The sequence below is a fragment of the Vombatus ursinus genome, unplaced genomic scaffold (genome assembly GCF_900497805.2).
Source record: "Vombatus ursinus unplaced genomic scaffold, bare-nosed wombat genome assembly UNPS02009724.1, whole genome shotgun sequence".
In the NCBI taxonomy this organism is placed as follows: Eukaryota; Metazoa; Chordata; class Mammalia; order Diprotodontia; family Vombatidae; genus Vombatus; species Vombatus ursinus.
In genome coordinates, this window is record NW_020949502.1 from 1 (window position 1) to 14,793 (window position 14,793).

At 42.6% G+C, this 14,793-nt stretch overlaps 1 protein-coding gene across 1 annotated transcript; it reads right to left on the bottom strand.

The window, feature by feature from the left end:
• Positions 1–419: 419 nt before the first annotated feature.
• On the bottom strand, positions 420–14,781 carry LOC114036102 (6-phosphofructo-2-kinase/fructose-2,6-bisphosphatase 3-like). Its single transcript, XM_027852499.1, has 4 exons — positions 14,768–14,781; positions 3,484–3,609; positions 1,948–2,044; positions 420–527 (listed from the first exon to the last, which is right to left on the bottom strand). Exons 2-4 carry the CDS (start codon positions 3,566–3,568, stop codon positions 452–454), a joined length of 258 nt encoding a protein of 85 aa, XP_027708300.1. The 5' UTR covers positions 3,569–3,609; positions 14,768–14,781; the 3' UTR covers positions 420–451.
• Positions 14,782–14,793: the final 12 nt, after the last annotated feature.

Genomic DNA, 14,793 nt, shown 5'->3' on the forward strand with positions numbered 1-14,793 from the left:
AATATTATCTCATTTGATCTTTACAATTACTATGGGAAGTAGGTGCTATTATTACCCTCATTTTACAGTTAAGCAATTAAGGCAAACAGAAATTAAGTAACTTGCCCAAGGTCACACAGCTAGTGTGTGAAGCCACATTTGAACTCAGATTTTCTTCACTGCAGGCCCAGCACTCTATCCACTGGAGCTGTCATTCTCTGTATATGAACACCTATGGTCTTGCTGACCATCCACAAGCAATATGCTACCACTTCCCTGCTAACTCTTCCTGAGACACTGCACAGTTCTTTCCATCCACTCCTCCAAAAGGTAAAGATGGAGCAAACTGCTTTAGCCTTAGGAAAATTTCTGGTAATGGGGGGAAAAAAAAACACAACACTTGTCTGGGACTCGAGCCTGTGAGGAAACACCATCCAAGCGTGGGATCAGAGACAGAAGGACAACTGCTATCTTAACTTACTGCAATCTGACCACCTTCTTCTTTCAGATACAACTGGACATCCCTCAAGGCAGCTAATGCACATTGTCTGCAACACACAAGAACACAGAAGACAAGCATCAGAAGACAGTCTTGCCCAGGTATTCCTGAGCATCTCCTCCTTGCCTCTATTCCTAGGACTTTAGATTTTCCACATTAAAATAAAGGTTTAAAATAAAAAGTTTTCCAAGACAATATCTAAGAAAACTACTAAAATGCCCCTATTTTTGATCCAGAGATCTCTAAGGAGGTCAAAGGCAGAGAGGCCTCATATACAACAAATATTTGTAGCAACACTTTCTCTGGTAGAAAAGGACTGAAAACAAAACATAGCTATTATTTACATATTGCTTTAAGATGTATAAAGCACTCTACAAATATCATCTCATTTGATCCTCATAACAGCCATAGGAGGGAGTAATAATAGTCATTATTAATCCATTTTACAGATGAGGAAACTGAGACAGAGGTTAAGTGACTTTCCCAGGATCACACAGCTAGTAAATGTCTGAGGCTAGATTTGATGCTGGTCTTCTTGACTCCAAGTCCAGCGCTCTACCCACTGCACCACCTAGCTGCCTAGCTATGCCCAGTGAATGGGCAATAGTTATAGAAAGTATGGTACACGAATGCAATGGAATATTACTGGGGCATAAGAAGCTACGAATATGATGACTACAGAAAAGCCTAGGAAGACAGGTGACTGATGCAAAGTGATATAAGCAGAAACAGAACTGGCTCAGAATAAACTCACAGATATATTTCTAAAGTCCCCAAGACCAAAATGCTTTATTGAATAGCACTTATTCTAGGACTGTCTACCCTAACAAAAAGGGAGATAAAACTAATTTGAGAAGAAGATCTAAAAGAGTCTGAATCAACTGAAGGAGCCTAGCTAACATGTCTTTCTTTTGGTCACTATGTTATTAGTGATTGTCATGAACCAGAACAGCCATTTTTGACCTTTCCCTAGATAAGAAAAGGAAAGACTCATGCAAAACTTTTTTCTTATACAAATCCCAACCCAGGTTTTGAGAATCACCTCTGTGGTTTTTTTTTAATCCCCTGCAAATGAAAATACACACATTTTTCCAAATATAAAACATGAATGGAATGTAAGTTATTCATTTCTACCCATCAGTTATCTAAGGTTCATTAACAGAGGATGACAGGTACTAGAAGTTGGGAATCAGAGAGGCTGCATGATTTGAAGAACATCACCACGACCACCACAAGTTACATACAAAGGGAGTATCTTTGTTTTGTGGTCCCTGCTTCTCCCCTTTAAACTTCAGGCCAAAAGAGCCTCTGCATTCCACATTCTCTCCATCCCCTTAAACAAACAGGATGATAAAAATAAGACCCAGGAGGATGGTTGAAGGAGATGCCCTAAGGGAGAAGAAACCCAGATATAGAAAATGGTTCAAGTGGAGGAAGGGAGGCAAAATACATTTAACTTTCCAACTTACTTCCGAACTTTCATGGCCTCTTCATTGTCAGGATGAAAGAAGCTATAAGAACTGAACTCCTTTACCACTTCCCGGCGGTACTCCCCAACGTTGAAAACTGTAACAGAAGGTAAAGTGACAACACCATCAGAGAAAGTAGAAAGGTTCCAACACATACAAAGGAGATAGGGTACCACTTCTACCAAAAGCTCTTACTTAGATAATGTGTGAAGACACTGAATTGAAACATACAGGTTCCCCCCAAATCTCCATCCATTCCTGTGAAAAGATGGATTCCAAGACTCCCTCAACCATTGCATCTAGTCAGCCCTGACTGTACATAAGGGTGATAAGGCTTGGTAGATATGCCTTCACATTGACTGCCCACCATGCCTGGAATGTATTCTCCTTATCTTAGAATTTCTTATCTTTTACAATCTCCATTTTCTGTCAAAACCCAACATAAGGGTCACATGAAGCCTTTCCTAATCCCCCCAGCTGCTAGTACCTTATCCTCCCCCCAAAATTAGCTTATATTTATTTTGTAACTTCCTATATATGTACAGATTGTCCCTCCTAACAGGATATAAGCACCTTGAGGGCAGGGTCTGTTTCATTCTTCTGTCTATATACTCTAGCCCCTACCACAGAATCTAACTGAGAATATTTGTTGACTGATTATCCAGTACCACCATCAATGGGACTTCCCATATTCAAGGATGTGAAACTGACAAGGCTGTGGCCATACAACCATGACCCCACATATAGAGGTAGAGTCTCAGAGATCCTCATAACAGCCATAGGAGGGAGTAATAATAGTCATTATTAATCCATTTTACAGATGAGTGAAACTGAGGCAGAGGTTAAGTGACTTTCCCAGGATCACACAGCTAGTAAATGTCCAGAGAAAATCTGGAAATAATGGATGTGGAGCAGCCTAAGAAACTGGAGATGTACGTTCTAGTCCCATCTCTGACATACAATGGCTATGTGACCCTGGGAGATGCACTGAATCTCTTAATGTTCTAGTGAATTCTAAAACTTTATGTTGCAGAACAGGTTTCTCTAAGATAAACACAGTCCAGTCCCACCCTACTATATAAGCCTGATTATTTCCCATTCCTCACCTCTAGTTATGAGCATACTCTCCTACTTTAAATTACTTTGAATATACTGTGCACTTATTTATCTGTATAAAGGTTGAATCCCCCAAGAAGAATGGAAGTTCTTTGAGGGCAGGGCCTCTCCAGAACTTTGCACAAATTAGGTAATAAATGCCTGTAGAAATTACATTTCCATATCCTCATTTATGCCTGGGAGGTAGATAATACAGGCGTCATGATGCCCATTTTATAGAGAAGAGAAAACTTCAGAAAATTAAGTGATTTGCCCATGGTCACATAACTTGTAAGTATCCGAAGTGGGATAAAAGACCTAGGCCTTTCTGAATTCTATCAACTCCCCCACAGCTGCCTCTACTCAGCAATAAAGCCTTCAAGCAACAGCTAGATCCCTCCCCCCAAGTTAAACCATACCAGCATAAGAACCCAGTCTTACCTTTTGTGGGGACACCAATCCAATTGAGGTAGCGTGTCAACTTCTTGGACATATAAGTCTTTCCCCTTGCTGGGAGTCCGACCATGACAATCACAGTAGGGGAATTGGTCAGCTGCGGTCCACAGGCTGGAATAAGGAAGAAGACCATAAATCCACACCTGGGTCTCAGAATCAAATCAGCATAGTTGCAGATCTACACAGGTACACAGCTTAACTCAAAGACCCTTCCAGATATAATTTATATTTACTCTGCCATACTTGAATGCCCCAGCTCTATGCTCCCAGTTGTTTCCCCAACAGAAAAGAACACCTAGAAAATGGGAAAGCTGCAAGTTTGCAAAGTCACTGAAATTTATTTAGTTTTAACTTATTTATTAATCCTGATTTCTTCCCTCAATTATTTTGAATTTAACCTTTATACAGCATATTTGTACATAACTGTTCATACATTGTCTCCCCCATTAGACTATGAACTCTGTGAAAAAAGGATTGTATTTTTTTTTCTTTTAGTCTCCTGAGCTTTCCACAGTGCCTGGCATGTAACAGGTGCTTAATAAATGTTTATTGACTGACTTTGGTCAGGAGATATGCAGACACCTAATTTTTCCATCTCTACTGCTCTCAGGCCCTCCCCTACTACTCCTTCTACTTGATCCAGTGTTGATTCAAGCCAGCACCTGCTTAATGAATGATAAGTCAAGGGATGGCAAATACTCCATCCAAGTCCACTACATGTCAGGCAAAATCCCAGCCAGAGTCACTGATTCCAGGGAAAGGGGGATGTACAACAGCTTGCTCTTGGCTTCAACTCAGGTACCTGAATCCCACCAATCCAAAGCAGGAAATATCTTCCAAGGCCTTCTACACACTTCCACAAGTCTATCAAAATGAAATCATTTATGCCGAGAATAAAAAGTTTTACATAAATGACAGCTGTAATTACTTAGAAAGACGCACACAAGGGACTGATCTTCAAATCTATAGCACCAAATTTCCTTAGTCTGTCATCTGGCTGATTCTCCACATGTCCCTTATGTTCATGAGCTATTTCTCAATGGAAACAGAGACAAGCAGTCAGAAAAATCCCAAACCAAGGCAAGACAGTCCTGGTCCTCAAATGAGTTGACTGGCCAGCGAGAGTCTCATGTTAAAAGAGGCAGCTGCCAAGATGCACAGGTCGCTACAAGATCTTTACTATCACATTTTACTACTCATCCAAATGGACACGTATTTAGACAAAGACTTTAATATGCAGTTCTGAGGTGTCTAAGTGTCAGAATAGATATACAAACAGCCTACCAGGCACCTTGCTTCCGGGGGCCAAGGAAAGGAGCAACCTTTCATTTAAGCTGGGCATCCTAACTCCATCCAAACATGGCAGTGCTTGTCCTGTGTTTTAATAGGCTGAGATCAAGTGTTTCAAACACCCACTTAGCTATTCTCAGACTTGCTTCCTAGTTCTTTGAGAGGTCAAAGGACTAACCAAATGGGCCAGCACAGGAGCTAGGTCATTGGAGAAAGAAAGAGCAGATTAAGAAGTATCTCTGTTGGGAAAGATGGTATGCTAGACTTAGCACTGTGTTTAAGTCCCACCCCTGTCATTTACTAGTGGTAAGACTATGGTTAAGTCACTCAACCTTTCTGAGCCTCAGTTTCCCCACCTGAAAAAATAGGCAAAGAATAACTATTCCAAAATAATTTATTTTCTTTGTTAATGCTATGTGCATTTTATTTTATGCATTTAAAACCATTATTCAGAAAATGGGACCACAGGTTTTGCTACACTACTAAAGGGGTTCATGATGCAAAAATGGTTAAAAGCACCTCTGCTCTAAGGGTTATTTTATTGTGATGATCAAATGAAATAAAGTATTCAAAACGCTTTGTAAGCCTTAAAGTATCACATAAATGTCAGGTACTCATTATTATGTTTTGGCCACTGCTTAACCAGAGAACTGGCATCAGGTGACTTGGTGAGGTCTATGGCCACATCTGTTGTACTACGTCCCAGGCCGAGATTCCAGACACAAAAGCAAGGCTTTACGCTCCCTTACTAGATATGGCCACCAGGCAATAAGAATCCTCTGAGAAGATCAACCAGCATTCAAAGACATGCACAGAGATACACATGTGCACACCTGTGAGAATTCTCTCTCCCTGACCTAAGAGCAGAGGCCAGGGCAGAAGGATCAAAGTGGAGATGCAGACTTTCTACTACTATTCACTAATCTCAAAAATAAATCTCTGGAATCAGATACTCTGAAAGGGAAAACTTCACCTTCCAGGAGAAGGAAAGAATACTGAACTTCAAACCCAAACAAACCCCCATCCCCTTATCAGTGCCAACGCTAAAGGCAATTTTCCATGACCACAAATACATGTTTTCCATGCTTTAGTTCCCTCATCTTGTAAAACTGGAGGAAGCAGTGGTTAGATTAAAATCTAGTTACTAAATGATCTCTCTGAGGTCTTGCCCATCTCTAAATCTATGACCTTATGTATGATCTTGTAAATTTGGTTTCTTCTGTATGGGAAGAGTCTAAATAGTTTGCCAAACATTTGAGACAGCAGCATCTGTCACTACCTCTCTGCTTCACTCCCTAGACCAGGGGAATTCCTAACCTGGGGTTTATGGTGTTGTTTTAATATTCTGATATGTAAACACACATATAATTGGTTTCTTTTGTAATTCTCTGCATTTTATTTTATGCATTTAGAAACACTTAAATGTCCAAATGCATAAAATATTAAATGTATAAAACATGTCCAAAAACATTTAAATGCATAAAATTCACAAGATGACAAAGGAAACCACACATACACAAGTGTATGTATGTATCATATATATCTAAATGCATAAAATGTGTCTGTTACAAAGGAAACCAATCATATATAATGTATGTATACAGCATAATGTGTTGTGAGAATACATTTATACATTTAAATGTTTTTGGACATGTTTTATACATTTGATGTTTGGACATTAGGCTTTGTCCACTACCAAAAGCATTTATGACACAAAAAAAGTTTAGGAACCCCCTGCCCTGATCTGACTCCTAGGAGAACAGGGGAAACTTTCGGATGTTTCTGTCTTATTCTCCCTTTTCCTATTTCCTGATCATATGCACAAAATCATTCTCCTACTGTACATTTAAACTGGGTTCTCAAAAATTCCCCCTTGCCTCAGTTTCTCTTCTTTCATCATTCTTTAACAGATGGACCTATCTGAGGCATCCCTTTTGACCATCCTCCACTCCCCTTTTCCTCCTTAGGGAGCCTTCAATTTCCTGTGACCTCAGAACTGATGACAGGTTGTGACAAACAACAAATGTAATCATCCCTCCTCTGTGTTATTATCTTTCTCTCCCCCCCAACTCTTCTTCCTTCTCCCACAGAGAATTAAGGCCTGGTGACCATTTAGTCTAATAGACTAAACCACTTTCCTTCCAGGTAAATGGCTCTATGAGATGCTACCCTCAAAAAAACAGGGTTCACATGGGGCCCCTATGCCAAGGCAAGCAGGAAAGGCAGTGGATCACTCAGTGATTGTTTAATGGAATTTAAAATTACCCTCTTTTCTATTGCTTAATCCTACCATGATGACAGTAACCAAGAGAAACAGTTCAAAGCTAGGGAGTGGCAAAAATGAAAGCTAAAGTGAAAACCTACCTGCCTTAACCTTGCTGCTATGTAATCACCCCCTCAGCAGTCTATGGAAAACAGATAAGTCTCCTGCCTAGGCCTTCATCAGAATGGAATGCAGGAAACACCCGGCAAAAACAGCAGAGCAGGAATAAAACAGGTGATGGAAGAAAGGTTACTGATGGGCATCCAGATTCATCGTATCAAATCCGTAAGCATAGAAACACCCTGGATCAAACCGATGAATGGGCCATCCAACCCCAGAATTCAGTCTCTTAAGAGCAGCAGCGGGGGACATTTTGTAAGGGAACAAATTATGGTGTAGCAGAGAGTCAGAAGGCTTGGGCTTCCATTTTAGCCCCAGCTCTATTCTTTATGAGCCATTCATAGGATCACAAGTCTAGCCTTGGAGGGAACCTCTGGGGTCATCCTGTCCAACCTGCTGATTTTTACAGTCAAGGAAACTGAAACCTGTTAGGCAACCTTGGACCAAGAGTCACTTTTCCTCTTGTTTCTCAATTTTCTCATCTGTAAAATAGGGGAAATAACTGCTTTGTTTGCCTGAGAGGACTGATATGATGATATACAGGGGGAAAAAATGGCATATAAAGGCATTCTCAAAACTTTAAGTAGCATTTTTAAAAATAGAGTTCTATCATTATTATGGTAGCTGTCCTTAAGGACACCACACCACCGTCAAAGGCTAGGAATGCCCTCTTGAACTCTAACATGGTTTCAATGGCCATTTCCTTTATAATATTTGTTGCTGTTCAGCCAGTTTCAGTCATATCCAACTCTGTGACCCCATCTGGGGTTTTCTTGGCATAGGTACTGGAGTGGTTTGTCATTTCCTTCTCTGGCTCGTTTTACAAATGAGGAAACTGAGGCAAATAAGTGACTTGTCCAGGGTCACATAGCTAGTATCTGCGGCCAGACCTGAACTTAGATCGAAGATGACTCTTCCTGACTCCAGGCCTGACACACTATCCGCTGCTGTGTGTGCCTAACACACACCAGCTAGCTGCCGCTTCTTTATAACAAGGGAACACCCAATCTCAAAAGACCCAGTCTCATTTTTCGCCTACTGGATGCTATTATCAGTATTAGTTATAACCACTGTACAAATGAGGAAACTGAGGCTCAGAAGTTAAGTGACTTATAGTCATACAACTATGAAGGCAGCATTTGAATCTAGGCCTTCCTGATTCCACAACCAACACTGTTATTCATCCCTATGTCCTGTGATCCTATGAACAGTCCATAAAAAACAGAACTAGAGCTAGAATGGGTCTTCATAAAAGATAGCAGTTACCAAATATAGTTCATTCAGTTACCTATCATATCGCGTCTAAATCCTTATGCCTAGACATCTGTTTCTCTAAAAAAAAAAAAAATTAAAGGCTTGAACCCAGTGCACTACACATTCCACTCTAAATTACAGGTGCCTCTGAGACAGCGGGAGGAGACTCATGACTAGACCATAGCCCCTTATTCAAAAGAAATAAGCAAAGGAAAGCCATGAGGAGATGGAAATACATTAATATTGCATATTATAAAGATATATGCATGCAAAAAAATCTACAGTCAAGAGGGGATACAGGTATACATTTAGGTGAAAACTGGGGGGGGGGGGCAAAAAACAGAAGACTATTTTCATCAGTGACCACTACAGATGCTCAAAAAGGAGAAATAGATGTGTTCAGGAAACAGACCACAAGCCTGGCACGGAGAGATCATATACTGGTAGCAAGGGATTTCAATCACCTAGATGTCTGCTGAGTCCTTTCTGCCAAAACAGAAAAGATAATCTCTTGATTTACTTTCATGATAATTTCATCCTTAAAAAAAAAAGTAATTTTTTCTGGATCTGATTGATACCTCCTAGGAGAAACTGCAGAGTTGAAACATCAAGAACTTTGGAAGCTAGTGACCACTCCCCACTGTGGAATTTGTGATGGAGGAGAGAAAAGCTGAGAATAGTCTAACATTCGCCCTAGATTTGGGGAGAGACTTCAAAAGGTTCAGAGTTAGGTTAAAAAGGATCACATTCCAAAGATGATATCCCAAGAGGGATAAGGAAGCTCTCAACAAAGAAATTCTGAAGACACAAAAGAAGGGAGGAAAAGAGGAGGAAAAAGGAGTTTTCTAAAGTCTCTAAAGAGACTGATATATCACTAACCAACTGAGATTTTTTTTTTAACGTGGAAGGTAATAGAATATAGACCTCATCCCATATAAAGGGCACCAGAAGTAAAACATTCAGAAGATGAGGCTGGTGAGGAAAGCTAGGGATATTTTTTTTTTAATGATGAGTGGATGGGCAGTGTGATAAGTTATACTAGAGAAAAAGGGAGGCAGCATGATATAGTAGATACTGAGCTGGGCTTGGAGCCATGAAGAATGAGGTTCAATTCCCAATACATACTGGCTATAAATTCCTAATTGTTGATTTCAGTCGTGTCTGACTTTTCATGACCCCTTTGGGTTTCTTCTTGGCAAAGATACTGGAGTGGCTTGCCATTTCCTTCTTCAGTTATTTTTACAGGTGAGGAAACCGAGGCAGCAGACAGGGTGAAGTGATTTGCCCAGGGTCACATAGCTCAATTAAGTGTCTGAGGCCAGATTTGAACTCAGGAAGATGAGTCTTCCTGACTTCAGTCCTGGCACTCTATCCACTGTGCCACCTAGCTGCCTTGTAAATGTCTAGGCAAGTTACTTAATCTCTCAAGATTCCAAACAATTCTCTAAGGCTCTTAAATTAAGCAAAGGAAGTTGACTTGTCAACTTCCATAGATAGAAGACTTCTCAAACCAGTGAAATAAGGGCTTAATCCCTATCCTATGAAGAAAAAAAAAGGGGGAGATTAGAAAAGGGAGAATACTGATGCTCAGAGTAGATGAGATGATTACCGATAAAGGAGAAAAGGTAGAACCATTCAACCCTTATTCTCCTTGTTGTGGGCTCCTCCCCCTCCCTCCATCAAAGAAACTGATCTTTGAACTGTAACAAGCATAACAAAAATAGTTAATAGAGTTGATACCCAAGATAAGGTATTTGTCCTTCAAGTTCTAGTCATCCATTACAAATGAAACATTTTAGGTCCTGAAAGAATCAGTGGATGTGACTGCTGAACTACAGTCAGAGATCTCTGAAAAATACTCAACAGAAGGTACCACAGGAAGATGTTCAGATTAAAAAAAAAAAAAAATTAAGAGTATATTCTACAAACCATAGGCCAGTGAAGCTGATTCCAATTCCTGGCCAAATTCTAAAATGTCTAATACATATATGCTGGGTAAACATCTAGATAAGGCAGCATCAATCTGAGAGCCAGCAGGGAGAAGTCAAGCCTCACAAAAATGAGATCCTTTCCTTTCATGACAGGCTAACTCCAAAAGCAGTCAGGCCCTCAGTCACAAATGGTTCAATCAACCCTACTACGTTTGAGGCACTGTGCTAAGGTCAGCACTAAGTCTGATATTAATATGGTGAGCGATCGAATGGGCAAACTGGCCCAAGTGGCAAACAGAGCAGAATGGGATTGGCCTGTGAGTTGCCCCTATACTTGCACGGTCAGCAAGACAGGAGGACTTTTTTTTTTTAAATAAAAAACAATTAGAGCCACACAAGAAGCCATTGGACTCCCTCTATCACTCACGGTCTTCAATCAAAGGATGGGTTGACCTCCTGTTATGTAGATTGTGGACATAGTGAGTTCTTATTCAGGTTACAGGTTGGGCTAAGATGCTAGTTTATAAAGTTCATTCCAACTCTGGCTCTGTGGGTAACAATTGTCGGGAATGTTGTAGAGGGGATTCTTGCTCAGGTATGGCTGGAATGTCCTGGATCAGTGGAGTCAAACTCAATTCGGGAAACATAATGATTTAGAAAATAAAAAACATCGTATTGTGTTTTTGTTAAACATTTCCCTTTTTTGTTCAGTCACGTCCAACTCTTTGTGTCTCATTTGGGGTTTTCTTGGCAGATACTGGAGTGGTTTGCCATTTCCTTTCTCCTGCTCATGTGACAGATGAGGAAACTGAGGCAAACAAGGTTAAGTGACTTGCCCAGGGTCACCCAGCCAGGAAGTATCTGAGTTCAAATCAGATGTGTCTTCCTGACTCCAGGCACTCTATCCACTTCTCCACCTAGCTGCCCCAAACATTTCCTAATTAAACTTTTATCTGTTTCTGGAAGCATTGGTTGCTGGCCAACTTTGAGAATCTATGATTCTATGTAATTGTGAGCTATTATTATTATGTAAATTTTCCCCACACATTTCTTGAGCGTTCATGCACATCCCTGACATTGCCAACCCTCTTCCCAATTCCGATAAACTCCGAGATCAGTCTTTTACTATGCCATCCCTCTAAACTCAAAATCTGGCAATAATGCCTGGTCCTTCAGACATTCAATAAATATTTAGAGATAAAGAAAAAAAATTAATCAACATTTATTAAGTGCCTATAAGGTGCCAAGCACTGTGCTAAGTGCTGGGTACAGAAAAGAGGCAAAAGATAGTCCCTGCTCTCAAGGAACTTACAATCTATACCGGAAGACAACATACAATTATATGCAAAGCAAGCTATAAACTCGATAAATAGGACATAATTAACAGAAGGAAGCCGCTGGAAATTGAGAGGGACGGGGGAAGGCTTCCTTTAGGTGAGGTTTTAGTTGGGGCTAAGGAAGACAGTCTAGAGGGGGAGGGGAAGAGTTCAGGCAAGACAGGTAGGAGTGACACCTGTGAGAAAAAGGTCAGGTTAGCTGAACTATAGAGATGGGTGGCAGCCAGGTTGTAAAGCATCATAAAAGCCAAACGGGGAAGAAGGACGTCTTGCAACGACAGTAATTTCTCCTTTTCTGTGAGACAAAATGAGGCTCTTTTGATATTTTGTCTGGGATCAGAAATTAAGTTAGGTGAAAGGCAAAGATACGTAAATTAAAGGGTTCCGAGAGATAATTCCAGGTTCAAATTTATGGAGCTGCACACTCCCCAGAGATTTCAAAGGAAAAGAGGAAGGCAATCCATCTGCTTTCAAGAATGCCCCTCCTCAGCGGCACTGCCCGCTCGCTTCCCCAGTGCTTTGAATGCCTAAGAATGCAATTGAGCTTTAAAAGATATTTCTCTTCGTGTGAGACGTGCAGGACCATGGAAGCGTAATGGTGACCCAAATAAAAAAAGATGACTCGCACTCTCCAAAAGTCAAACATTCAAGGAGTAATTCTGTCAATACTGAAGGACCCTTAGAATCCTACCATGAACCCCAACATTAACATATCCACCTTTCGAGACTGGGTTATTCAAATGCCCCATAGAGTCAATGAAAAAAAAATTAATAAGATTTTATTCCCGAAATTTGCCTTTCCCGACTCAGAGCTTTAGAATTTGGCTTTATTCCAAATCGAGAAAATGCATTCCAAATTGCACTGGTAAGTTTCCACAGACATTCAATTACACCAGGCACTTAAGTCTAAGACCAAGAAATTTGATATACAAACCCTATCATCTATCTGACTACAGAATATAATGCCACTCCCTAGGAGTGGCAGGTAACTAGCAGGTAACAAAAGGACTCATCAACTGCTGTAGCAATCAAATTTTTGCAGCCACCAAATTATTCGCAGCTACGAAGGCTGGAAATCGAAGGGGAGATTAAATGCAAGGAACTGCATTTTAGCGCTCTCAAGGAACAGACTTCTTTTCTCCCCCCCCCCACTAGAATGGATTACCAAGGAATGAAATCCCCAAGGTCAAATTTCCATCTCCAAGTCAGTCAGTCAGTTATTAAGTGCAAGGCACTGTATACTAAGAAGTAAGAACCGGACCGATTTCACAATTACTAAATCCCACTTAAAAACAAAACAGACCTGAATTGCTAGGAGGTGGGAGACATGAAACAAGGCGGCAGGACCTGAATGCATCAGATACCATCTACAACTATCGAGGTGCTATCTTTCCTCTAGGAGCTGACAGAGAAGCAGATATGCCTGGACATCTTAAAGATGACTATCTCAGGAGTCCAAGAAACCCAGGAACCAATCTCCCAAACTCAGAAATGCCTTGGACCCCAAAAGAACAGAAGTCACTGTAAAGCATTTACAATTACAGTGCAGATGAGGAAGACGTCCAAGTATTGCTTTATTGAAAAAAAAGACGACTATAAAAGTCAGCTTTATTTGTCTGGTGGATTCAAGCCCAATCTCTTCCAGCAGAATTCAGGAGCAGGTCCTGACGGCGACCTAATGAGTAAATACGTAGTGGCTGATGTCAATCATTCTGCATTTACTCTAAGAGATGTACCTGGTCAAACTAATCTGGGAAAGGGGATAAGGGTATTATAAAGTGGAAGGGACATTGCAAAGGAAAAGGGAGTACTGCAGAAAGGAAGGGCGTATTGCGGAGGGGAGAAGGTATTGCAAGTACATTTTGGAATAAAGGTTAAAAGAGAGGAGAGAGGGGAGGGAGAGAGCCCTACTCCGATGCTGGCCGGTCTCCAGGCAGCTGCCACGCTCCCCTAGCCCCTTCGTGCAGGATTTCGGTTTTTTCCTAGCTCTCCCAGTTCCCGCAGGCCCGCCCTCGGCAGGCTGCTCGGCGGCCCCGCTCCTCCAGTGGCCCGGAGCGCTCGCGTGATGCACCTTCCATCAGCTACCAGCTGAGCCGAGGAGGAGGGGAAAGGCGGACGGGAGCCCGAGTCCTGCAAGTCACGAGACCTTGCTCGGGCCCCAGCGGTACAATCAAGTTCAAAGACGGGCCTGTCTAAGTCAGACCCAGAAGCGCGGAAAACTGCGAGGAAGAAGAGGCACCGACTGAGCAAGGACCGCAGCTCCGGCTTCCCTGCAGCCGACCACCAACCCCCGGCAGAGGCAGAGCCGGCATCGGGCTCTTCCGAGATATCCTGCTCTCCGGGTTTTCCTCTCGTCCCTGCTTTCCTGAATGAGCCGCCGGGCTGGGCACGCCCGCTACGCCCCCCTTCCCGCCCGGGAGGCGCACGTGGAGGGGAACTAGCTTTAACCCCCACTCCCTAAGCCCCCCGGCTATCTTCCCTCCTCCCTCTGGAATTTCCCCCCTCCATCCCTCCCTCTACCGACACACACCCAGGCGCAGCGGAGACGCGGGGCTCCAGCCTAGCAACGTGAGCCCGGATGGTGTCAGGTTGCGCCAACCCTCTCCGCCCCCTCCGTCGCCCCCCACAGAGAGATGAGGAGCAGCCGTGGCAGTTAGAGCTCTGCCCGGATGCAACGAAGGAAGCCCCTGCTGCTTTGCCGCAGGCTCCCGCACTCCATCTAGCCGAGCACGTCTCCTCCATCCTCCCCAAGCACCTAGGACCAAAGCTACCCCTGGCTCTGGAGTCGGAAAGGAGCATGACCACCTGCAGCTCCAGAACTAAGGGAACCCCTCCCCCCAACCCCTCCTCCTGGGGGCTCCTCCTTCCACGCTCCAACTCCCCACCCGCAACAGATCCCAGGACCACCCGAGCAGCCCGCCTCGAACACAAAAGCGTGCTTCTCCGGTCGCAGTCACACAATAGCTCTTTCCAAAGGGTTCACGTTTAAACAAACCAAGACACAAAGGCTAGAGGAGAGGCGCACGTCCGCGCCGTAGGTCCCTCCCATCCCCGGGGGGCTAGAATTCCCGCACCTCGGTACCTACGTCTTGGCAACGAA

Excerpts from the sequence above, each read along its gene's own strand:
- LOC114036102 (XM_027852499.1), bottom strand. The coding sequence starts at position 3,568 with ATGGTCGGACTCCCAGCAAGGGGAAAGACTTATATGTCCAAGAAGTTG. Across the intron at positions 2,045-3,483 it reads GATTGGTGTCCCCACAAAAG|TTTTCAACGTTGGGGAGTAC; the intron begins GTAAGACTGGGT and ends CTTCTGTTACAG. Across the intron at positions 528-1,947 it reads GAGGCCATGAAAGTTCGGAA|ACAATGTGCATTAGCTGCCT; the intron begins GTAAGTTGGAAA and ends TGTGTGTTGCAG.